At 67.0% G+C, this 24455-nt stretch overlaps 1 protein-coding gene across 1 annotated transcript in view; it reads right to left on the bottom strand.

Moving 5' to 3' along the window:
• Positions 1–21312, bottom strand: part of NOTCH3 (notch receptor 3) — a 37268-nt gene extending 15956 nt beyond the window's left edge. Inside the window, exons 1-10 of the mRNA XM_067544627.1 lie at positions 21116–21312; positions 13845–13926; positions 7765–7907; positions 7107–7442; positions 5340–5462; positions 4837–5070; positions 3497–3652; positions 3094–3279; positions 812–925; positions 100–213 (exon numbers count right to left, since the gene is read on the bottom strand). Coding sequence (XP_067400728.1) covers positions 100–213; positions 812–925; positions 3094–3279; positions 3497–3652; positions 4837–5070; positions 5340–5462; positions 7107–7442; positions 7765–7907; positions 13845–13926; positions 21116–21185 — 1558 coding nt within the window. The 5' untranslated portion in view covers positions 21186–21312. The remainder of the gene's footprint in view (positions 1–99; positions 214–811; positions 926–3093; positions 3280–3496; positions 3653–4836; positions 5071–5339; positions 5463–7106; positions 7443–7764; positions 7908–13844; positions 13927–21115) is intronic.
• Positions 21313–24455: the final 3143 nt, after the last annotated feature.

The following is a 24455-nucleotide window of genomic DNA, read 5'->3' as shown; positions in this document are numbered from 1 at the left end:
CCTGACCCCCTAAGGGCTGGGGGTGCAGCTGCAGTGGGTGGCCCTAGCCAAGCCTGGGAATGGGGCTGGCAGGGGGTCTCGGCGCAGACCCTCACTCACCCTCAGTGCAGTGGCACTCGTAGGCGTTGGGCCGGTCCAGGCACTTGGCGCCGTTCTGGCAGGGCGTGCTGGCGCACTCGTCGATGTCCGTCTGGCACATGGAGCCGGAGAAGCCTGGGCGCGGGAAGGCAATGGGCTCAGGTGGGTGCCCGGGAGGGTTTGCCCATACCAAGCCCTCCCCGTCCCAGCCTGATGCCGGCAGAGCCACAGGAGTAAGGGGGCCAGGGATATGCTGGGGCTGGGGGGAGCGGCGTTCCGGGGGAGGAAGGGAAATGGGGCTCCAGGGGTGGGCTGCGGGGAGCTGGCGGGGGGAGGTAGGCGCTGTGCAGGGCCATGGCATGGGCTCCCCACAGGCCCAGTGATGGGGCAGGCCACCTCCTCCCCTCCCCTCTGTGTGCCCCGGCTGGCATCTGCCCCCCATGTAAAGTGGGGTCGGGGGCTGAATGCCAGCCGGGAGAGGCAGCCCCAGGGGAACAAAGGCGCCATTGTCCACCAGCCCCGCGAGAGGCTCTCGGGGGTGAATGGAGCAGCGTGGGCGGGGTGGGGGGAGGGGGTTAAGCTTCCCAACAAGAGCCCTCTCCCCTCCGCCCCACAGCGCCCCCCACTGCTGGGCCCGGCCCAGGGCACTTTCATCAGCCCAGCCAGGCCAGCCCTCGGCCCGGGGAGGGAGCCGGGTCAGGCCACGCTGGGAGCTGCCCCCGGCCGGGCTCACCGGAGGGGCAGGTGCAGGCGAAGCCGTTGACGCCGTCCCGGCAGAGCCCGCCGTTGACGCAGGGGTTGCTGTCGCACTCGTCCACGTTGATCTCGCAGAAGGTGCCGCTGAACCCTGCAGCCAGAACCAGCCTTAGAGACGGGGTCAGGGCAGGGGGGGTGCGTGCAGGGGCCAGGTGGGAGGCTAGGTGGGGGCAGGGCAGCACCATGGGGCAGGGGAGGCGGTGGGGGGGTCTGGAGCGAGCCCATTACTAGAGGGGGGTCCCCATCACCAGGGAGGCGGGATCCCCCGACATGGGGGGGCAGACACACCGCTGGAGGCTGCAGCAGAGGGAGCTCTTGCCCCCAGTGGGGGGGGATGGGAGAGGGCCGTGTTGGGGGGGCATGTGTCTCCAGTGTGAAGGGATCAGTGGGGGAGCTGAGGAGGCAGCAATGGGGGGAAGCAGGGGGTGCCCGGGCTGTGGAGAGCAGAGCCAGCCCGGCCCTCTCTCCCTGGGGCTCAGCACCCCCAGTGTGCCCCAGAGCTGTGACTCCTGCCCCATGGAGGGGCTGCTCCCGTGTGGCTGGAGGGCCTGGCGCCGTGGGGCTACAGCTCCTCCTGCAGCTGGCCATGTGGGGAGGGGGAGACCGCAAAGCATTTGGGAGCCCCCACCCCTATAAAAATCTGGGAGCCCCCCTTTTCCCATATATCCCAATGCCTCTCGGCCCCACAGATCTGGGGCAGGCCCCCACAGCCCTCCAGCCTCGGCCTGGCAGGAGCTCCCGGCTTCGCTGTGCCACCCGGGCTGCAGACGGAGGGAACTATCATCCGGTTCACTATCCAGGCTGCGGCCCCACACCCCAGTGCCTGGGAGCCAGGACTCCTGGGTTCTGTCCCCAGCTCTGGGAGGGGGAGGGGGTCTCTAGTGGTAGGGCATGGGGCCTGGGAGCCAGGACTCCTGGGTTCTGTCCCCAGCTCTGGGAGGGGGAGGGGGTCTCTAGTGGTAGGGCATGGGGCCTGGGAGCCAGGACTCCTGGGTTCTGTCTCCTCAGCTCCGCCAATGAGCTGCCCGGGCCCTTGGGCAAACGTTTCTCCTCCCAGAGAGCTATGGGCGTGACCCCGGAGGGCCAGGCAGTGGGCACCTGGAGTCTGTGGGCTGGTTTTGTGCCCATTGCCTGGTCCCCACGTCACCGGTGCAGGCACTAGGGCAGAGGCCCTGCCGCTCCTTTCATCCTCCTGCACAGCAAGGGGCCGGCGCAGCCCCCGCCCCGTCGAGAGGCACCGGCACCAGCGTGGCGCACCTGGGCACCAGGGGGCAGGGCTGGGGCAGAAGACCCGGTGCCCTGGCAAACGCAGCGCCCGCAGCGCCCCTCCCCCTCGCTCCGGCCGCACAAATTATCGAGGGGAAGTTTCCTCCCCACAGGGGGGAGCTGGGAGACAAAAAGGAGCAGCCCAGCCCCGCGCCAGCCTCCCCCCCCCCCACCCCATTAGTATTCCAGGCACAGCCCTGCGCTCCCACTGTCTGGCTCCCGGCTACGCGCCCCCTGCCCCACCAGCAACTCTGGTGAGGAAACTTCCACGCCAGGCCCGGACCCCGGGATCCAGCCAGCCGCCTGCCGGGGGGGGGGGGGGGGGGGGGGGCCCCCGGCCGCCTGAGCTTCCCAACGGCTCCCAACCCCTGGGGGCTGAGCCGAGCCAGGATTCCCGGCTCTGGGCTGCAGAGGAATCCAGGCCCTGCCCACGGGAGCCCAGACCCCTGCACCCATCCAGCCCCGGCCTCTCCAGTGGGGCTGCCCGCAAGAAGCCGGGCAAGAGCCAGCTGGGACACAGGGTGGGGGACCCAGATACTCGCCCTGCTGGGCACTGGGCTGAGTCCCAACAAACTCACTGTGTGGGGTTGTTAGAAGGTGATGCCTGCAGCTGCCCGGGGGGGGGGAGGGGGGAGGTCCCATCTCTCGTTCCCCAGCTGCACTCAGGCCAGCCAGCCCCTGGACCGACGGGACAATGCTTGCCTCCCCAGGCCAGGAGAGAACCCAGGAGTCCTGGCTCCCGGTCACCCGCACACTCACTGAACCAGCACTTGGTGTCTCACGGGATAAACTGGACCCAGTCTCTTGGTGATCTGGTGCCCCCGGACACAGGCTGTGCTCAGAGCCCCCCGGGGGGGGAGCTGGTCTCAAGGCAGGGCCCCAGCCCCTCGAGCATCTGCGTCCCCCCAAGGGCTCTGGGCTGCAGCTCAGCTGCTCTGGGGCGCCTCCCGGGGGTTGGGCAAGGGCTGGGGGCCGCGGGGGTGGGGCGCTCACCCGCCATGCAGATGCAGGTGAACTCCCCGATGCGGTCCAGGCAGGTGGCGTCGTTCTGGCAGGGCATGGACAGGCACTCGTTGATGTCGGTCTCGCAGCGGGGGCCCGTGTAGCCGCGCCCGCACTGGCACTGGAAGGAGCCCTGCGTGTTCACGCACCGGCCAAAGTGCTCGCACGGGTTGGCACCTGCCGTGGACGTGGCCGAGTCAGAGAGCGAGGTGGGGCCGGACCCCTCCGGCCCCCCCCCCACCCCGATCCCAGCCAGGCCAACCCCACCTCAACCCCAGCACTGAGCAAAGGGCCCCTCCCCCCAGCTCCCCGCCCAGCCACCCCCCACCCCAGCACTGAGCAAAGGGGCAGGTCCCCCATCATCCCGTGCCAAGGCAGTGGGGCCCCCCCTCACCGATCGAGCACTCATCCACATCCTGGTCACAGGCCCCCCCAGTGAAGCCTGGGGGGCAGGTGCAGATGGCCCGGCCGTTCACGGGGTTGGTGTCGCAGATGGCATCCTCATGGCAGGGGTTGCTGACACAGGCGTCGTCCAGGTGGCACAGGAGACCTGGCGGAGGGAGGGCGGGAGGGGGCGTGGGCAGGAGCAGGGCACAGCCCAAGACAACAGGCAGCCACCCCGCAGGAGCCCAGCTAGCCTGGCCCGCAGGGAGCACAGAGCCAGCCCCACCCTGGCAGGTGGGCAATGCCGCCTCTGTTCCCGCCAGCCACACACACACCAAACCCCCCCGCCGGCCCCAATCCTCATCCCACTAACACACGCACACCCTGGCCGCCAGTCCCAGTCCTTCCCCAACACACACCCACAGCTGACCCCATCCCACCCCACCTGCACACACACCCAACTACCCCCACAGCTGGCCCCAGTTCCCCCCTCACCCCGCACCAACCCCTCACAGCTGGCCCCAACCCCTCCCACCCACACACACCCCCACCCACCCACACCCACACACCACCAGCCCCAGTCTCACAAAAGACGAGGGTTGGAAGGGACCTCAGGAGGTATCTAGTCCAACCCCCTGCTCAAAGCAGGACCAACCCAACTAAACCATCCCAGCCAGGGCTTTGTCAAGCCGCACCTTAAAAACCTCTAAGGATGGAGATTCCACCACCTCCCTAGGTAACCCATTCCAGTGCTTCACCACCCTCCTAGGGAAAAGGTTTGTCCTAATGTCCAACCTAGACCTCCCCCACTGCAACTTGAGACCGTTGCTCCTTGTTCTGTCATCTGCCATCACCGAGAACAGCCTAGCCCCATCCTCCCTGGAACCCCCTTTCAGGTAGTTAAAGGCTGCTATCAAATCCCCCCTCATTCTTCTCTTCTGCAGACTAAACAAGCCCAGTTCCCTCAGTCTCTCCAGCCCGTCATCTCCCCCCACCCCACACACACTAACCCCGCACCCAGCCAGCCCCAGTCTCCCCACCCGTGCACTCACACGCACACAACCCCAGCCCCAGCCCCTCCCAGCCTCCTGCCAACTCCTTCCACTTCGCCACCCTGGGGCCCTCACCTCAGGTCTCCCTCCCACTCCTTCTCCCCACATCTCCCTGCCCCCTTCCCCTTAGCCACCCCCTTCCTCTCCAGGCCTCTCCTAGCCTTTCCCACCCCCCTAGCCCCCAGAGCCTGTCTGGGGGATTAGCGCAGGGGAGGGAGGTGCCCCAAATCCCGAGGTGACAGGTGCTAGAGACCTTGGGCCAGGCCAGGCCCCGTTCCCGCCCCTCCCCCCCGACTACCTGTCTTGCCCATGGGGCAGGCGCAGTAGAAGGAGGCCACGCGGTCGTGGCAGGTGGCCCCGTTGAAGCAGACGGCCGTGGCGCAGTCATCGATGTTCTCGCTGCAGCTCTCGCCCGTCCAGCCGTTGACGCACACGCAGGTGTGCCCGCCGTTGGTGTTGAAGCAGGTGCCCCCGTTGTGGCAGGCATTGGGCTGCAGCTGGCACTCGTCCACGTCCTCGGTGCAGAACTGGCCTAGGGGGGCAGGGGGCTTAGCCAGAGCCAGCACCCCTAGAGGGGCCATTCCCCACCCCCCAAGCCAGCCAGCTCCCTGCCCTAGGGCTGGATCAGAGACGCGCGGCCCCCCAAGAAAAGGCCCCGTGTCCCATTCCTCCTGGGGCCCTAGGGCAACCCGGAGTGCTAGACAGACAGTCTAAGGCCCAGGGCCCCTAGCACTGGCTGCGCGGCTGGTGGCGGGCAGCAAGGGGTTAACTCCCGCTGCTGGGCAGGGCGCTGGGCGTTACCTGTCCACTCGGGCGGGCACTGGCAGTTGTAGGTGTTGACCCCGTCCACACAGGTGCCCCCGTTCAGACACTTGTGGCCCGGGCAGTCGTCAATGTTGATCTCACAGTTCTGCCCTTCGAAGCCTGGAGGGGGAGAGCGCAGCCCGTCAGGGAGTCAGAGAGCGTCTCCGCCCGTGCCCCAGCCCTGGAGCGTCTCCGCCCGCGCCCCGGCCCCGGAGCGACTTCACCTGCACCCTGAAAGGCGCCAAGCTCAAATCCACCCTCCCGCCCCATCTCCCAGCCCCCTGCTCTAACCAACAGCCCCCTCTCCCTGCCCAGTGCTGGGGATAGAACCCAGGAGTCCTGGCTCCCAACCCCCCGCCCCCTGCTCGAACCCAGCAGACCCCTCTCCCTTCCAACGGGAACGAATGCTGGACCCAACAGGGCTGAGCGACTCGGCTGTGCTCACAGAGGAGCGCAGAGCGACAGGGGCCACACTCTGCAACAGCCCCAGGGAACAGGTCGGGGAGCAGGGGCCAGCCCCCGGGACAGGGCGTGAGCATTTATCAGACAAAGCCCTGCCTGTGCCCCCTGCGATGCCCCTGGCCATCTGCCCCAGGCAGGCACCCACAGGGCGACGGCTGATACAGCAGCTTAGCCCAGGCCTCTGCCTCCGCGTGGCACCGCTTGGCCTTGGCCGCACTGCAGCGGCAATCCTGTGCATGCATGCGCACACACCCACACATGCACACAGAGCACCCCCAGAGCCCACTGCCCCTCCCCCCATGCACACACAGCACCCCCGGAGCCCACTGCCCTCCCACCCCCTACCCACAGACACACAGCTCCCCCGGAGCCCACTGCCCCCCCCCCCCATGCACACAGAGCTCCCCCGGAGCCCACTGCCCCCCCCATGCACACACAGCACCCCCGGAGCCCATTTTCATCCCCTTCACACACAGACATACACACACACAGCACCCCAGGAACCCACTCCCCTCCCACCCAGACACACACACACACACAGCACCCCTGGAGCCCACTCCCCACCTCCCATGCACAGACACACACACACACACACACACACACACACACAGAGCACACCCAGAGCCCACTGCCTCCCCATGCACACACAGCACCCCAGGAGCCCACTCCCCCCCCCACGCACACACAGCACCCCAGGAGCCCACTCCCCACCCCCCATGCACAGACACACACACAGGGTCCCCCAGACCTTACCCCCCCTTCCCTGAGTTGCCAGGGCCAGGCCACTGGCAGAGGGCGCAGGGTTTGGCAAGGAAGAGCCGCAGCTGAGATGCGTGAGACATTATTGGGGGGGAGGGGGGCAGAAGGGTCTAAGGGGGAGAAAAAGAAACAGTCACTTGAGTTGGGGAGGGGGCAAAAGGGGGCTGTGGGGAGCAGGGAAGGGGCTGGCCCAGGCCTGGAAGGAGCAGTGCCCCCCTCCCCCCACCGGCTGGCCGCCTGCCAGCCGGCCGGCCACAAGCTCCAGCCCTGCTGGATCGTTTCCTTCCTGGCCGGGGCCCAGGTTCTCCCAGCACCATTTACAGCTTCCGATGAGCTTCCTGCAGGGCTGCCGGAGCCGCCAGCCCCGTGGGCACCCACGCCAGGCCAGGGCAGGGCAAGATCCGCTCCCACCAGCCCTGCCCCCAGGGGCTAAGGGAGGGGACAGTATCCCCCCCCCCCCCCCAGGTCCGGAGAGCCCCCCCCCCACCAACCCCTGCAGCCCACAGTGCTGCCCCCCCAACACCCCCCAGCACCCCCCCTCACCCGGCAGGCAGGCGCACTCGTAGCTGAGCTCCCCGGTCTGGCGACAGGTGCCCCCGTTGAGGCACTGTGAGGGCGAGCAGGGCGTGTAGACGCTCTCACACAGCTGCCCCGTGAAGCCGGCCGGGCACTGGCAGCGGAAGGAGCCGGGCGTGTTGAAGCAGGTGCCCCCGTGGCGGCAGACGCCCGGCGCCCGGCACTCGTCCACGTCCGTGCGGCAGTTGCGGCCCTGGTAGCCGGGCGGGCACGTGCAGTTGTAGCGGCTGTTCCAGTTGGTGCAGCGGGCCCCGTTGGCGCAGGGGTTGTTGGCGCAGGCGTCAACCAGGGAGCAGTCCTGACCTGGGGGGGGGGGGACGTCTGTGAACAGGGCCTGGCTGGGCATGAGGGTGTCCCAGAGAGCCCTCCCCCCTCGCCCAGCACGTCCCGCACGGGGACCAAGCTGTGTCCGGCCCTCCTCCCCGGCCAGCCAAGTCAGGTCCGCTTTCCCTCCCCCAGCTGGGCTGAGTCAGGCTGCCCCCCTCATGGCCGACCCCCATCTCCCCTAGGCCTGCGGGGTGGCCTGGGGTCTCCTCTCTGGGGCTGGTCGGATCCTGGCCCCTCCTCCAATGGGGCCACCCCCTCCATCACCCCCTAGACCCAGCACGATCTCCCCCCCCCTCACCTCGGAAGCCTTTGGGGCAGGTGCACTGGTACTGCACGGTGCCGTCCTTGAGGGAGCTCTCACACACACCCCCATTGGCGCAGGGCGACTGGTGGCAGGGATCCTGGAACTGGCAGCGCGCGCCAATCAGCCCGGGCTGGCACCTGCGGAGAGGGGGCGCAGGGGTATGAGTGGGACTAAGGGCAAGCCGCCAGGCCAGTGCAGGCGAGCCGTACGCCCATCACCGTTGCATCTGGGCGCCTTCGACATCACATCTGGCAGCGGCGCTGCCCCCGGGACGTTCTTGGAGTCTCCGGCTGGTCTCCCTTTCCAGGGCAGGGTGGGGGGCTTGAGTCCATCACATTCCTGGTTGTATTGGTTGCCAGGGGTTACTGGGTGGGCGGTGTTGTCCCTGGCCCTGCCCACCCAACCCCCACTGTACTCCACGGGGTGGGTGCCCAGCCCTGTATTCAGCACCCAGCGCTCAGCACAGCCCCCTCCTTGCTCCCCAGCCGGGCGCTCAGTGGGGCCCGGGGCAGCGGTTCCATCGAGCTGCCCCCCCAGGGCGGCCCGGCCTTCATGCAGTTGGTGCCGGTCCTGCAGCCTCCCCCCCCCCCCACCCCACCAGGTGCACCAGACCTCAGGTTATTCCCTCCAAGAGGCATTGCCTGGCGTCGGTCTGACCGAACGCCCCCTGCCATGCCCTGCCGGGCCTGTTGGCACCAGCTCAGACTCACCAGTGTGCCAGCTTCTCACTTTGCCCCCTCCTTGTTCCCCCACCCTTCCCAGATCTCCACTGAATCCATTAATCCCCCTTCGCTGCCCTCCCCCCCAAGGGACCCTCCTGGCCACGGCCGAGCCCCAAGCAGGATCCTCCAGTCTGACTTCGCTTCCTGCCACCAGGGATTGGTCTGCAGGCAAAGCGGCCTGGGCTAGGCATCGGGTACAGCCCCGCGGTGGGGCAGCTGTGCCAATGCACAGGGGCGCCCCCTTGCACAGGGAAGGAGATGTGCCACACCAGTGCGAGGCGCCTCGATACAGCACACGGCACCCTCACATGGGCCGTACCGGTGCCCTGGCCGCGGCAGAGTCACCGTATGTGCAGAGCAGGCACCCACCCGCTGGGCCCCCTCCCCGCGCCCCATCATCGCCTGCTGTGCGCCACTTAGCAGCCCCCTGGCCAGCCTGCTCTGACCCCGAGACCCACGGCCGAGAGCTCGTCCACCGGGGCAGCTGCTCCCTGCACCCACCTCTGGGGAGAGCCTGGTGGGGGGCAGCTCCCCACACAGCTTCGCCTCCCAGGGGTGCCTGCAGCAGGAGGAGTGTCCAGAGCCCTCCTGCCCCCCCAATTCTCCCTTCACGCAGGGGCCCTGAACTCTCCCCCCGAGGGCCACGTCCAACGGGGCTGAGCCCAGGCAGGCCCCAGACCCCCGGCAAGCGGAGCCCAGCAAGCCAGATGCCCAAGCTGGAGCAGTGCATGCTGGGAGCCCTGCCACTGGGCTGGGGACGGGGCTTCTGCCACCACCTGATGCTGCAGGGAGGCGGCAGGAGGGGCTGAGCGAGGCATGCACTGGGGGCAGGGGCCGAGGGAGGGAGGGGAAGGAAGCCAAGCCTGCCAGGCTGAGTCTGGTCGGACGGGCTGTCCTGCCTCCCCAGCCCCGGAAACCAGGTTCTCGATTCCACAGGACGGGGGGGAGGAGGGGGAAGTGTCCCCACAGCCCAAACAGGGCCTATCCAGCGTGGCAGCCCTTCTCTCCTGCCTCAGTGAATTAGATCAGACCCAGGGGCCCATCTAGACCATAACCAGTCCCTCGCCCCATTCCCAGGCTCAGACTCATGGACCAGTACTGCCTCTAGGAACTCCTCCCCCTCCAGGAAATGCCCATCCCCTAGGTGTGCTGGTCCCTGCCTGACCCTCATGCCCTGGAGCCTGCAGATGGTGATCCCTGTTTCATCAGTGGCCACTGCAAATGCCACTGATCCGCCCACCCCACAGGCCCCCGGCAACGACACAGCAGCTCCACCGGCCCCAGCACAGATTTGGGAAGTCTGCAGACCCCCAACCCCCTCCTCCACACTCCCTTCTGGGCTTCCTCCAGCAGCACTTGGTGAGACGCCAACTCCCCTCTCCCATGGTGCGTGCGGGGGATTGGCACCCTTAGTGCACGGCTGGGGTTGGCAGAGCTCCTCATCCCACCCCTCCACCTGGCCCCTGGGAAGGGAAAGAAGATGGGGGGACAGGCGTCCCTGTGGCGGGAAGCAGGGCCCAGTATCCCAGCACCCTGACAAGGCTGGCAGCGCCCTCCCCGGCAGGCAGAGCCCGGCTCCCACGCTAGGATGGCAGCCCCGCCGCAGCGCTCCTGCCTGCTCACGTCTGGGGAGCGGAGCCGGCATCAGCCTGCTCCCCGGGGCAGTGACTCAGCGGCTCCACTGCTGCATCACCCCATGAGTCACCCCAGCAGGCAGCTGTGTCAGGAGGCCCAATGTGGCCCCTCTCCCGGAGGGAGGAGATGCCCAAGGGCACCGCAGCACACGAGGGCTCAGCCGCCCGAAACCTGCCAGCCACAGGAGGCCGCAGCTAGCTGAGAAGTCCTGACTCCCAGTCCACCTACCCTCGCTCTGACCACCAGGCCGCACTGCCCTTCTGCGCCCAGAATGCCCCTGCATGTGCCCGCTCACATCCCCCAACGGTCCCTGCTGCCCTCCCTCCCCCTCCCCTCCCCCCCTCCAATTCTGTCCTCCCACATGCATTCCCCATCAGCCCCTCCCCATCCATCCCCACCCCCCTGCCCCCATCAGCCCCTGCTCTGACCCTACCCCCCTGTGCTCCCCATCAGCTCCTCCCCCCACCCCATCTCCCATCAGCCCCTGCTCCCACCCTACCCCCCACCTGTGCGCCTCCCCGAGTCCTGCTCCATCTCCCATGGCTCAGTGCAGCCCAAGCCAGCCCCACCCTCTCGCCCCGAGAGCGACCCAGGCTGCAAACCCAGCTCCAGGCTGGCATGGCCAGGCCCACGGAGCCCATGGGACAGCTGCCCCCTGTGGAGGGCCCTGCACACTGGGGGGGGGGCAGATTTCTGGCACTGCTGGCACATCCTCTCCTCCTCCCCCCACTCCCTGCCCCCACCCCACCCCACCCCACCCCGCTGCTCCCAGCCCTCCCTGAGCCGCTCAGCCCAGCTCAGCTCCAACCTGTTCGACAGGTTCCAGCAGCACAGCAAGAGCCAAACTGCAGGGAGAGGCCCCCCCCCCCCCGCCTCTCCTCTCTGCCCCTTACCCCCACCACACACCACCTTGTTCCCCAGACCACATCTCTCTGTACCCCTGCCCCCCAGTTGTTCCTCTGCACCCCGTCCCCTGCTGCACCCCCACTTCTCTCTGCACCCCTGCCCCCGCCACCCTCCTTTTGTCCTCCCAGCCGCTGCTTTCTGCCCTCTTGTCCCCCACCGTGCCCCTCCCACCGCGCCCCTCCCGCCCCCAGCCACTCCTCTCTGCCCCTCCTACCCCAACCCCCATCCTCTCTTCCCCTTGCCCTCTCCCCTCCCGCCCCCCACTGCCCTCACTCCTCCCGCCGCTCTCTTCTGTCCCCCACTCCCTCTCCCCTGCCGCCCCCCATACCCAATCCTCCCTTTTCTTCTGGGCCCCCCCCGAATCTCCCACAGCACTGGGGGGCTGTCTCCAGAGCACCAAGAACCCCCCCACACACACACACACACACACACACACAGACGGGAGCTGCTCAGTGAGAGGGAGCAGGGGCACCAGGCCATGGCACCATTCAGCTGGCGCTCCGGCCCCACGCTCCAGCCCACGGTTTCCAGCGGCCGGGCAAGCAGCGCGGCCCCATCCAGCTCCTGCTCCTGCTCCAGGCCAGGCAGCGCGGCAGCCGGTGATTCACCTGCTCTGGGCGGGGCGGCAGGAGGCCCATCCACCTGTCTGGCGTTTGGCATTCCTACGGGGACCTGCCAGCCAGCTCCTCTGGCACCTGCCCGCGTGGCGGCTGTGCCGTGGCCGGGCACTAGGGGCAGCGGGGGCCGAGCGATGGCACAGCACAGAAACCGGGCAGCTGTTCCTGGCTGGTTCGGCAGGAAGCGATGGGCACGGGTGCGGAGCCAGCCGCTGCCCCACTGGGCACCAGCCACGTCCCCCGGAGGACAGGTCAGAGCCGACTCTGCAGAGACTCTGCCCCGGCCCCTGGCCCCCTGCACCCAGCACCCACGGCTCAGCCCCGGCCAGTTCCATCGCCCCCAGCATCAGGGTCCTAGCCCTGCCCTGAAGAGAGGATCCCCAGACAGACAGGCAGACCCCTCCCTCGTCGCCTGCCTTGCCCCTCGGGGCAGCCCCTCCCCCCACCGCAGAGTCCGATGCAGGAAGAAAATGGAAGTGATTCACAGAGAAGGGCATTACTGGGCTCAGAGACAGCAGGGTCTAGTGGTCAGAGTGGGGGGGCATTTTACTGCCTCCCCGGCAGGCTGGAGGCCCAGCAGTCCCTCCCACCAGCCCTTTCCCGGAGGACTGGTCCACACAAGGCGTGGGAGCCCAACAGCCTCCCTTCAGGGGTTCCCACTGGCACAGCTGAGAACCAGGACATTCAGCACACTCCCCCCAGCCTCTCCCACGCAGGCCAGCTGCTCCAAGGGGTGCTAGGGAGAGAGGGGTCAGTCCAGTCACCCTAACCTGATGGGGTCAGCCCAGCTCCGGACACGGCCCAGGTCTCCCACTCCTCCTCCCCAGCAGCTGCTTCCCTTCCAAGTGCTGTCTGCAGCCGCTGGATCAAATGACTCCAGGGCCCCCTCGAGAAGAGGCCCCCTAGTCTGGGAGACTCTGGCGAGGAGGCCTGGCAAAAGGAGCTGCCCCCCCACAAGCAGGAAGCGGGAGCTGCGGGTGGGGGTGGGGGGAGGCACATCACTGCTAACACTGAAATCCAGGATTGCAACAGACCAGGCAGGAAGAAAGCAACATTTGGGAGGGGGGGGGGGCGCAGATCCCAGCCACTTTGCCAGCGGAGCGTGAGGGGGGTATGTGGTCAGAGGAGTGGGGGGGGGGCGTGCTAATGTAGCACAGGATATGGCCTCATCAGAGGGACAGCAGGCAGGACACAAGCCTCCCCAGAGCACCAGAAAGCCCCCAGCCTGGCCCCCCCTCCATAAAGCAGGACCCAGAGCAGGGTCATTCCCCAGGGCCATGCCCTGAGACACCCCCAAACCCTGCTGAGACAGGAACCTCTGCAGCATCGGCACCGAGCAGCAGGAGGCAAGAGAAATCCTGGGGGTGAGCGCCAGGGTGTCAGCTCTCTGCCCAGGATGCCTCCCTTCCCACCAGGGCCAGCAGGGGGGCAGACGTGTGGCTCATTCGGGCCCCAGAACCCCAGGGCTGTGCCCTTGTCACTCTGTACCCCACCAGCTTCCCCAGGGGCACAAGATTCACCCCTTCTGCAGCCACCCCCCAGCTCATCCCAACCCCGGCTGGAAGCCCTTTCTCCAGCCCCCTCTGCGTCAGCAAGCATCACTCCCCCCTCCCCGCCCAGCGTGGGGCCCTAGGGACCGAAGGGGTCGTTCCCGATGCCCTGCTCCTACCAGCTCAGATCAACCCACAGCCTCTCCCACATTCCCCTCCCTTGGCCTGGCGGGGGCCCCTTCTCATGCAGCCCTTTCCGTGACCCACCTCCCTGCGAGCTGGTACCCCCCAATCACCCCCTGCTCCTGGGGGCTGGGCCCTGCCCAGCATGACGCCAGGGGCTGTGGGACAGCTGTGCGGGCACCCAGCCCTCCCCAGCCACGACACGCACCAGGCGATGGGGCAGCCAGACAGGGGCAGAGCCAGGAACAGAACCCAGGGCTCCAGAACGCCAGGCTGGAGCTGGGCCGGCTGAACCACTGGGCCACGCTGCCCTTACTCCTTATGGCCGTGCTGCAGGGAACCACCTTCCCTCCTGCTAACCCGGCCCCAGACCTCCGGTTCCTGCTGACCCAGACCTGCCCATCTCCCAGCCCCAGGGAGGGTGGGAAGGGCCCCCGGCAGCCTGTGAGCAGCGCCCCAGTGCCGTGGGGCCCATCTTGCGCACAGCCCTCTGCTGGATCCCGACCCGCAGGGGCACTTACACGCAGACTGCCTTCCCGTTGGAGTAGAGGATGCACTGGCCGCCATTCTCACAGAGCGTGGAGCCTTCTAGACACTGCACAGCTGCAGGGAGAGAGTGGGAGAGATCCCATTAGAGCACAGAGGAATGGCCCCCCCGCCTCTCTATCCACCCCCCCACACACAGAGCCCCTTGCACCCTGCCCCTCTGCGGTCACTGGCTGGGCCAGCTGCACCAGGGTGGGGGAATCAGGGCACTGGGACCCAGGGGGGCTTCCTAGCAGCAACCCCCGGACAGCAACTGCTATTTGCTTCCCTGTCCCCCCCACCCCACCCCACCCCGATGGTCCTTGACCCATCACCCTTCTGGCTTAGAGCACACGCTTCAGGGCAAGCCCCAGGGGGCATGGGAGCACCGCATAAACAGATGGAGGTGGCAGGACCCTGCCCATAACCTCAACCCTCCCACCCCAAAAGGATCAACAGCAACACTGCTATCAGAGCTGGGATTTAGATTGCAGTCATTAGGTTTCAGAGTAAACGCCCCCCCTGAGACTGGTACTGAAGGGGTGGCGGGAAAGTTTTCATCACAGCAGCAGCAGGGAAAGGGAAGACACGCTCGCACGCACGCACGCACGCACACACGCATGGAGGAGGGCAGCTGACACAGACAAGTCCCACACACGGGTAGGAAGTTTAGCTTGGAGGTGCCCCCCACCACAATGAGCCAAGGAAAGGTCTGTGTGACCCTGCCCACGGGAGAGGGGTTCCAGGGCTACGGGAACCTGCAGGCCCCTGTCAGACACTAGCGCCCCACACCCCCTGGGACCAAGGGGACATCAGCCCCCAGAGCACCAGTTCCCAGAATCCTCGGCCCCAGGGGCCACCAGGACCCCACGGGGAAGGAGCCAGCATGGGGCCTGTCAGAGCCTCAGAGCCCGGCCAGTGTCTTCATCAAGCATCCAGCGACCTGCCCTGCTAATCTCTGCCCCTTCCCAGGCCCCTCAGAGCAGTAACCTGCCAGCTCCGACTCGGCTCCGAGACCCCCACCCTGCCAAGGAGGCTGGGCCAAGCCAGGGGCTACGGGCAGCACGGAGCCCGGGGGGAGAGGGGATTTATCAGCCCGACATGCAGGGACAGAGGAGCCTAGCCAGCAGGCGACTGTGCCTGCACCATCCTGGGTGTTGCTGCAGCTCGAGGACCGACAGCCCCCCACCCCTAACTCTGGAGACCACCACCCACAGCTCGCCCCACAGCCAGCGGGGACCCAGTGCCTTCACCCCAGTGCCGGGTTTCCACACGCTGGGGGGCGTCACTCTGAGGGACACAGATGGACCTTGAGGCCCCCAAATTCCCTCCCCAGCCCAGGGAGCTGTTGCCCAGGGCAGCCCCAGCCCCGCCAGGCCCCACAGCCTCAGGAAGAAGCACCTTAGGGAGACTGTGACCCAGGCTGTCTGCACCAGGCTGGCAGGGACCAGCTGCCCGCCTTGGCTGGACCCAGCCTGGGGCAAATGGCCGAGGCACCCAGCCCCGTGAGCCCGCTCCCCTCCCAGACGCCAGGCCACGGCAGCTCTTCCAGCAGCTGGGCTAGCGGGGGAGGGGGGAACCAGACACCCCACAACACCCCACAGGCCACTGCCTAGCCTGCCAATGGGACGCACTGGAAAGGTGGGGCAGGCAGGATCTCCTGGGGGCCTGGCTGGATTGGCCCCCCAAATAAATGGGGTTCAGACACGTCTCTGCCCCTGCCGATCCCAAAGGGAAACCGCAGCAGCACAAACTCAACAGCCCCCCCCCTCTCCCCGCACCATGCACAGAGAGAGAGAGGAGGCCACGCCAGGGCCCCACAGACCATGTGGGGCTCAGGGGCCTCGCTCCTTCCCCCACCAGCCATTTCCTCCAGACCCACTTGCAGCGTGCTGCGTGCCCAGCACACAGATCAGCTCCCAGAGACAATGCCGCCCCCGCCCCTCTCCCCCACGCCAGCCCCGGCTCCGGCAGGCAGCCCCCAGAGCCGGCGCTGGCTGCAGTGGAATTCGCTCGGCCGGCCCCCTCCCCACACACGGCTGCTGCAGCCTGGGCCCCTACGCTGGGGGGTGGCATTGGCCTTAGGCTGCTCCAACCCCCACCCTGATCCCTGGGCTCCTTTGCCCTCTGGGCCAACCCCCGCCCCACGGGGGAGGGGGCGAGATGCCGAGAGGCTCATTCTGCCGGGGAGGCTGGCGCGGCCACCCCAGGGTACCAGGAGGCAGCTCGGGCCCCACAGGGAACCCCCGGGCCGTCAGGCACAGAAAGGCCCACGTGTCTGGGGAGCGGCAGGCCCAGGTGAGCCCCGCACAGGGGCCGGGCGGGAGAGCTGCCTGTTCCACACTGGGACCCATAAGACGGGGGTGATGAAAACCCTGTCCCCCCTCAATGGGAAACCAGGGGGTAGGCCCAGCAGGGGAGGGGGCGGGGGGAGTGTTTTAAGAAGGGTCCTAACTTCTTCCACCCTAGAGGAGAGGTCACAGAACATTAACCCTTCCAGTGCCAGCTCCGACTCCCCGGCTACAGGGAGACCTGGCGGGAAGGCAATGGGGCACCCTTAGCATATGCCCAAAGAGGGCACAGACAGGAAACTAAGGCATAGAAATGGGAAGGGGACTGCCTAAAGTCACCTAGCAAGTCAGTGCCAGAGAGAACCCAGGAGTCCTGACTGCCAGCCCCACCCCCCCATCTAACCCTCATTTCCCTCCCAAAGCCAGGGAGAGAACCCAGGAGTCCGGGCTGCCAGCCTCCTCTGCTCTACCCCACTGGCTCCAGCTCCGCTCCCACCGCAGCCGGGGCCCGTCACTGCAGAAATTCAAGGCCAGCGGAGATAAGAAGCTGTGGGAACGCTGGGGGAGTTCACGCTGCCAATGACGGGGTCAGCCCGGGTGGATTCCTGGGGGGGTGGGAGGCAAAGAATGACCCCCCCCCCCACACACACACCCCACCCCAAGCTCAGCAGCCCCGCTGCCCAAACGGGGACACTCACACGCAGCAAACCCCACCCCACCGCTCCACTCCGGACATGCAGCTGCTGCCCACACAAGACCCAGCAGCCCCTCGCTGCGGCAGGCCTGGGGCACAGTCTCCTGGCAGCCCCGGCAGTGGGCGAAGGGCTGCGGGCAACGAGGGGTGCAGCAAGGAGGGCACCGTGCCAACACACACCTGGCCCAGCCCCCGGGCCCCTATTCCCACCCTGCTAAGATGCTCTTGTCCCCCACAGCTGGGATAGGGACAGGGCATGCCGGGACACAGCCCCCCATCCCTCTGCATCGGGGGCCAGCACGCTCTCCCGACAGGCATGCCAGCTGAGGTGGGGCACATATCTACAGGGTCTCCCTGCCCCGATCCTATGCTGCCCCAGGGCCCTGGGGTCCCCACCACGGGCAGCCTAGCAGAGCCAAGTAAACTAGTCGGGTGAAGCAGGGACCCGACGGCCACTGCCAGCCCAGGGACTGCTGGAAATGGGGGCCTCCCCGCACCCCAAAGGCAGAACCACCCCAATTCACGTAGGATCCAGAGCCACCCAGAGAGGAATGAACGGGGTTGGGGGGGGTGAGGCAGCCAGGACTCCTGGGTTCTATCTGCAGCTCTGCCAATGACCAGGCCGGTCACTTGCCCTCGGAGTCATTTCTGCTGGGGCAGAAGCAGCCCCGAGCTGCCTCCTCCCTGGCATCTGTGAAGCCCTCCAGGAGCCAAGGCACAGAGGGAAAGCGGCGCAGAGGGAAAACTCGGCCAGGCCAGCGCAGGGATCCCATTGCCCCCCAGGGCAGGGGAGGGGCTGCTCCGGCCAGCCAAGGACCCACAGACGGCCCAGAACTGATGCTCAGAGGAGAGCGGAGCTGGACGTCCGGCCTGGCAGACATGGCCAACTGCCCCAACAGTGAGACCAGTTCAGAGCCAGGGGGCTGGCTTGGGAGAGTCTCTCTTCTGGGGGGCACTGCCAGCCCCAGGGCGGGGGAGCAGGAGTGGGAGCCAGGAGGACCTGGCATTGACAAGGTGCAGTCCAAGCCCTGGCATCCACACCCCCGCCCCGGCCCCCGTAGGCACCCTTCAGTGTGCTCGGCGCCCCCGGCAGGGCCCAGAGGGGCTCACTCTCCCCGTGGTCGGGCAGGGGTCACTGCTGCTAAAAGCCCATGGGTGGAGGGGGCTCAGGAGATGCCACCCGCCACAGCATTCCTGCCCCCCCCTCACCGGATGAGTGAGGGGGTACAGGCCCTGGTCATGGGAAAGCTCTGCTGACTCCCATGAATCGGCGGCAGGGAAGGGAGCTCCCTACCCAGGCAGAGAGAGCCCCTCAGAGCAGGTCCAGCTGAGGCAGGAAAGTGTGTGGCCCCCTCTGCCTGTGGTGGGGCAGGTCCGGCCCCCAGCCCCACTGGGGTCCCTGGGTCTCCCTGGGACGCAGGGGCTCTGGAGGAGGAGTGTTTACAACCGGATTAGACAGCGCGATTGTTAAGGCAGCTCCCGGGCCCTCTCCAGATTCCACAGCTCTCCAGCTGCCTGGCCGCTTTGTTCCAGGCTAGCAACGCCGTGGGGAGAAGAAAGGGGCAGGCGAGTGAATGGTCCGGCCGGCCGGCAGGCCCTCTCCTGCATCTGGAGGGGAGGCAGCTGCTGCAGCTCTGAGCGCTCCCTGCGCACACCCAGCGCTGGGGAGGGGCAGGGGCCCACACTGGCTGGGGGGTGAATGACAGAGGCGAGAGCCCCAAACAGGTCCAGGCGCCACAGACCTGTTGCCACCCGATTCCCGCCCACGCCACATTCCACTGGGCCCCCAGGGACGGCTTCCCCCCCCCCCCCAGCCCCTTTGTTTAGGGGGCAATGTGGTGAGCCTGGCCACAGACCAGCTGGGGCCCACACAAACCATTACGCCCGGGAGGCCGTGCTGCTGCGGCAGGGGCACAGAGGAGCCAGGCTGGGCTGGGCTGGAGGAAGGGGGTGTGTAAACAGGGGGTCGCTAGAAACACCCAGGAAAACCCTCCGCGCTGCACGGGAAGTCCTGGAAACGGGGAAGCTTGGCGGAGCAGGAGATTTTGCAAAGGTAGGAGTTCATCCCCAGCCAGGGGGGATCGTGTCGCTCCCCCCTTCCAGGGAGCTCATCCACAGGGCCACTCCCCCCCCCCGCCCATCTCTGGGCTGGGTGGGGGGACGACAACCCAGGCTGCTCATCCCCACCTGTGGGGTGGAGGCAATTCACACCCCAAAATCTGATTTATTTATTTTTTGATTCCTACAGCACAAGATGCAAATTGACCCAGAAGAGGGTGAGCCAAGTCCAGAGGCCTCCCCTGCCCAGCCCAGCCCAGCCCAGCCCAGCCTGATGGCTGCTAGAGGAGGGTTCCCCTTGACCAGCCAAGCAGTTGGGAGTTGCAAAGGCCTCGTCCACACTAGGGCTGTGACACGGGCTGGAGGCCCCTTTCCCCTCGTGTGGGCCGGGCGGCCGATGCCTGGCTCCAGGACTGCGATGCTGCAAGACCCTGTGAGGGGGGCTGGCACCAGGAGTCTGCGCAGAGCAGCGGGGCCAGACCCGTCCAGCCGTGGGGCCATGCAGGGCTCCAGCAATGCAGCCAAGTTGCCCATCTACATCCAGCCAGGCAGCAAGGGGGGGGGGGGGGAAGCTTATACTCCAGGACATCCACAGCTGGCAGCAGCCATCCCGCAGGCCCTGGGCCCCGCCACATGTCTTCCCATGGGCTGGGAGCGCAGGCAGCAGGTCGGCTTCCAGAGCTGCCCAAACCAGTTGGGCAGCTTCATGGGAGAGTGAAACCCACGCTGAATAATAACCCTGCGCGGTATTTCTCTTGCCCAGCAGTTCTCTCCTGGCTGGCACACTGCTGTGCGCTGGCAAGTCGGTGCACAACACCCAATTAAAATCATCATTTTATCTCCCATACGCATCACCTCGGTTCCCAGCTCACACTCGGGAGGGGGGGGGAGGGGGCACCTCTCTGACCAGCTGGGCTCCCAGGACTCTTGCTGAGTTTGCCACTTGCCTGGCAGAGCCAGGGAGGCCAGATCCCAGCTGGCCCAGAGCAGAGCCGCGTAAGCATTTTAACTTCTCTGCCGGCCTCCTCGGGGCTTCCCAGCCCGCAGGCCCCAGCTCTGTGGAGAAACGGGGCCGGCCCAGCCTCCGGGAGCGACCCGGGATGGCTCCTTCGAGTCACTTTCCAGCCGACACAGAAAAGTTGGAGCATCAGAAGGCGGGGAAGAGCCGGAGTCAAAGCAGCTGCTGCAGCATCTGTGCAGAGCATCAGCCTCCCCCCCCCCCGAACTGCAACAAAAGCGCCACCAAATGCAAGGTCAGCTCCAGCCCCCCCGCCCAGGAAGCCATTTCATGGCAATCCCAGCTAAACACCCGGCCTGGGGTCCCTGCCCCCCCCCAACACACCCACAGCCCCCACTGCACGACCCCCATCACAACGCAACGGGACCCCCCCGGGGAGCTCCTGGATCCCCCCCAGCGCCGCACCCCGCGCCTGGCTCGGCGGAGATTTGACGGGCAGGAGGCGGTGATCGCAGAGCGGGGGAAGGGCGGGAAGGGGGGAGGGAGCCGGCCCGGCTGGGGGCGGCCGAGAGGAGCCGGATCCGCGCTCCAGGCCAGGTTTCCCCGCGCTCCCGGCCGGGCTGGCGCAGGCTGCGAGGAAAGTTTACTTCGAGTCAATAAAGAAAGAGCCGCGCAGGATTGTTCCCGCAGCCTCAAATCAGTGCGAACCCCCCCCCCGCCCAGCCGCGGGGCAGGGGCCGTGCAGCCCCCTCCCCCAAGCCGGGATTATACAACGATTAAGTCTTTTCTTTGTGCTCGGACACAGGGCCAGCCCCCTCCCCGCGGCGCAGACAGGGGAGGGGGCTCCGGGCAGGGGGGAGCGAGCCGGAGACGGGCTACAAGTTGGACGGAGCCGTCCCCATCCGGAGCCCCCCGCATTCAGCCGCGGATCCCCTTCGGGGGAGCCCGCACCACTGGGGGGGGCCGCCCCGCGCGGCGGGTTCCCGGCTTTGAACTCACCCAGGAAAAGTTTTCCGAAGTTTGTAAAGAGGAAGTGCGGGGGGAGGGGGGGGGCAGATCAACTCGCCCCCCGGGGCTCCGAAACCGCCACAGCCCCCAAAGCCCAAGAGAGAACCCCATCACCGGGGGGGTCCCCGAAACTGCCCCAACGCCAGAGATCGGCGGGGGAGGGGGTCCCTGGCACTCGCAGCTGCCGCGGTCCCCGCCCCGGGACCCCCGGCCCCAGCTCCCAGATCCGCCCCCCCCGGGACCCCCGGCCCCTCTTACCTGCTCCGGCTCCCAGCTGCGCTAACAGCGCGATGCCCAGCAGCGCCCGGGGCCCGGCCCCCGAGCCCATCCCGCTGCTCCGCCGCCCCCGCCCTAGAGATCCATGGAGGGGCCGGGAGCCCCGCGCCGCAGAGCCAGACACCAGCGCAGCCAGGCTGCCTCCCTGCTCCCTCCCTCCCGGCCGGAGCCTGGGAAACTTCCCCCGACTCACTCAGCCCGGCCCGGCCACCCCAGCCCCTCCTCTGCGCGGGGCGGGGCCCGGCGCCTCCTCCCCAGGCTCTCACGCTCCCTCCTTCGCTCCAGCCTCGCCCGCGCCCCGCTCCCGGGCCAGGCCCAGCCCCAGCCCCAGCCGCAGCCAGCGCCCCCTGCCCGAGCCGGCGCCGGCAGGTGGCGGGGGGATGGAGGGGCTCAGCCCGGCGCTCAGTGGGGCTCAGGCTCTGGGGGACGGATGACTATGGAGGGGCGTGGTGCAGGGGGGCTCCCCCCGGGCCCAGTTGGCGACAGGGCAAAGGCCCCCCCATGGCAGAGGGCTCCAGACCTGCCTGCCCCATAGCAGGGCGGGGGCACCGGCAGGGCAGGTCTGGTCTGTGTGCTGGGGTCAGAGAGATGCGCTGGCTCGGGCCCCACAGCCTCGGCCTTTCCCACAGAGTCACGAATCTTCCCTCCAACATGACCAAAAAAAGCGGTTGTTTTTTATGAGCCTGGAAGTCCCGAAGGAGGGGAAAGTTTCCATCGCTGGCTGGCTCTGGAGGGGGGGCGGCCCCTCATCCGCCCCCGCTTCCGGTGACTCCAACCCATGGCAGCCAGTGAGGTTGGCACACTGGGGCGTCTGTAGGATTCCTGCTCTTTGTTAGCATTTGGGGGGAGCCAGGCGGACGGGGGGATGGACCCTGCGTCCCAGCTGGAGCAGAACCAGTGGGGGGGAGGGGCTGGAGAGAGACACTTGGGGGGCTGGTTAGCATCTGGGGGGCACCAGCAGCTCCTGCCACTTTGCCCTGGCTGCTCAAGGACTGGAGAGAGCCACTTGCCCCTCCTCAAAGCAGAGCCCCTCTCACTCCATCACCAGTCCGCTGTGCCCACTCTGCTACCGTCGCCAGCCCAGAGCCCTTGGGCCTGACATGTAAGACAAGACAGCTGGGATCCAGGAGGGTCAAAGGCAGCTCAGCGTAGATGCTGCTCTGTGAGGCTCCAGGAGGCCTGGTGTCGTTGGAGGAGGCTAATTCTCAGGGCGAAGGCAGTTTGACTACTGGACCCACTGGGGCTGACATGACTAGGACGGCCCAGGCACTAGGCGCCTCTCTGGAGGGACAGGCACAGGGCTGGGGCGCTAACCCCCCCCCCCCCAGTAACACTGCGCTTGGATAGGGCCTCACAGCCAGCTACGTGGCCCCCCAAGCTCTGGGGCAGGAAATACCATCATGGGGGGAACAGGCCCAGAGAAGGGAAGTGACTCACCCAAGGTCCTTTAGCAACTCAGTGGCAGAACAGGACTAGACCCAGGCCTCCTACTCCCTGCCACAGACAGCACGCCATCCCCACCCCACCCCAGCCTGCTCCCCAGCTCACTGCTGTTCCCATGGGTGAGCTGGCAAGGTGCATGGGACAGACAGACAGACAGCTCCCAAGACCCCTGGCATCTATGAGTGGCCCCCTAGGGAGGAAACGGGCTGGCCTGCATCCTCCCTCAAGAGATCGCTCCATCCCATGAGATCAGAGCTCTTGATTCTCAGAGGCATGGGTACCAGCGGGCGTTATCACTTGTGGTCCATCTACAGGCCCCAGCTGAGCTCAGGGCCCCATGGCACTACACAGAGGCCTAGGGAGAGACCCTCCCTGCCCCACAGAGTTCACAGGCTGAGCCAGCAAACAGGCCAGAGAGGGGAGGTGACCTGCCCAAGGTCACCCAGCAGGGCCAGCACAGCTGGGACCAGAACCCAGGTCTGTGGGGGCCAGCCCAGTGCCCCCCTCACAGGGCCAGCCTCCCCAGCCCGTCTGCTCCCTGAAGTTCGTGCCCTCAGCAGGCTGGAGGAGCAGCGAGAAGCCTGGCGCAGCAGAACCTCTCCCCACCCGTCCTAGCCCGGCTCCTCACAGCAGCTGGCGGTGGTGGGTTTAACTGGCAGAGACGTTTTCAGCAGAGAGAAGGTCCCTGGTAGGAGCTGGGGGATCAGGCTCAGCTGGGGGGGGGTTGTGCTCCTGGATTCTGGGTGCCAAATCTGCCCCCAACTCATGGGTGGCCTTGGGCACATCGCCTCCCCTCTGGGCACCACAGCCCCTGCCCCAGTGTGGTGTGACACTGATCTCGCCAGGGACAGTGGGGCTCAGGGAATTGCTGGCTGGGCTGCCAGGCTGGGCGGTGCTGGGGGGCTGTCTGGACTACAGAGGAGACTGGACCCTGGTTCCCATCCTGCTCGGGACAGCATCACACCCAATTGAACCCTTCACTGGCTGCAGTGCTGCTGCCATCTCACCCCACTGAGTTGAGGGGCACAGCTGCTGCGTGAGTCCTGGAGGGCGGGTGACGTTCTGGCCCCTTGGCCCCACAGCACACGTGGGGGTGGGGTGCGCCCAGCTGTCGCAATCACGGCTAAGTGGCAGAGTGCCCTGAGACTGGCACACGGCCACCCATGCTCCCTTCCCTGGACAGGTCTCTGCATGACACTGAGGGGCATGGGATACGGGGCAGCGCTGGGGAGCTGGGGTCTCTTTTCAGGGGTGGTGAGCACTCACGGGACTTATGGGAGCTCAGCACCTCGGAAAATTAGGCCCTGAAGATTCATCTACAGCAGGGCGGGCATCTGCCTCCTGACCCCCAGCAACACACCTCCCCCTGCCCTGGACAGGCCTTTCTGGGGGCAGAGGAGAGCTCTGTCAATGGGGCCACACCTGCCCCTCTGCTGAGGCTCCCAATGTGGGCCCTGTTGGGGGGGGTGGATCGTAAACTCCAGGCTGAGGCCCAGCCAGCTCGTCTCACGGGGGCTGAGACACGACCATTGTGAGGACTCTGGTCCCGTCAGGCTGGGACAGCACTGCAGTGCAATGGGGGCATGGGGTCCCGACTGCACTGAATTATGGAAATGGCTTCAAATCCCTAGGCAGCTGCCCACGCCAGGGCTGCGATATCTGCGAGGGGCCCGGGCCCCAGTCTCCCTAGTCCCCCCCACAGCGTTAGCTCCCCATGCGGCTGCACCAGGGTTTGCTGAGCGCCCGGCCCAGCAGCCTCCTCCTCTGTGAGCCGGTCCTGCTCCCTCCTTTCTGCCCAGCCATTCTCACAGCCCAAAGCCTCCTATTTATTTTTCTTTGTCATTCTTGTGTGAATGCTAAAGCCAGCTGTGGGGAAGGG

The sequence above is a fragment of the Emydura macquarii genome, unplaced genomic scaffold (genome assembly GCF_026122565.2).
Source record: "Emydura macquarii macquarii isolate MOO-44397 ecotype Brisbane River unplaced genomic scaffold, CSIRO-AGI_Emac_v2 contig_1002, whole genome shotgun sequence".
Lineage (NCBI taxonomy): Eukaryota > Metazoa > Chordata > Testudines > Chelidae > Emydura > Emydura macquarii.
This window is presented reverse-complemented; position numbering and strand designations above follow the sequence as displayed.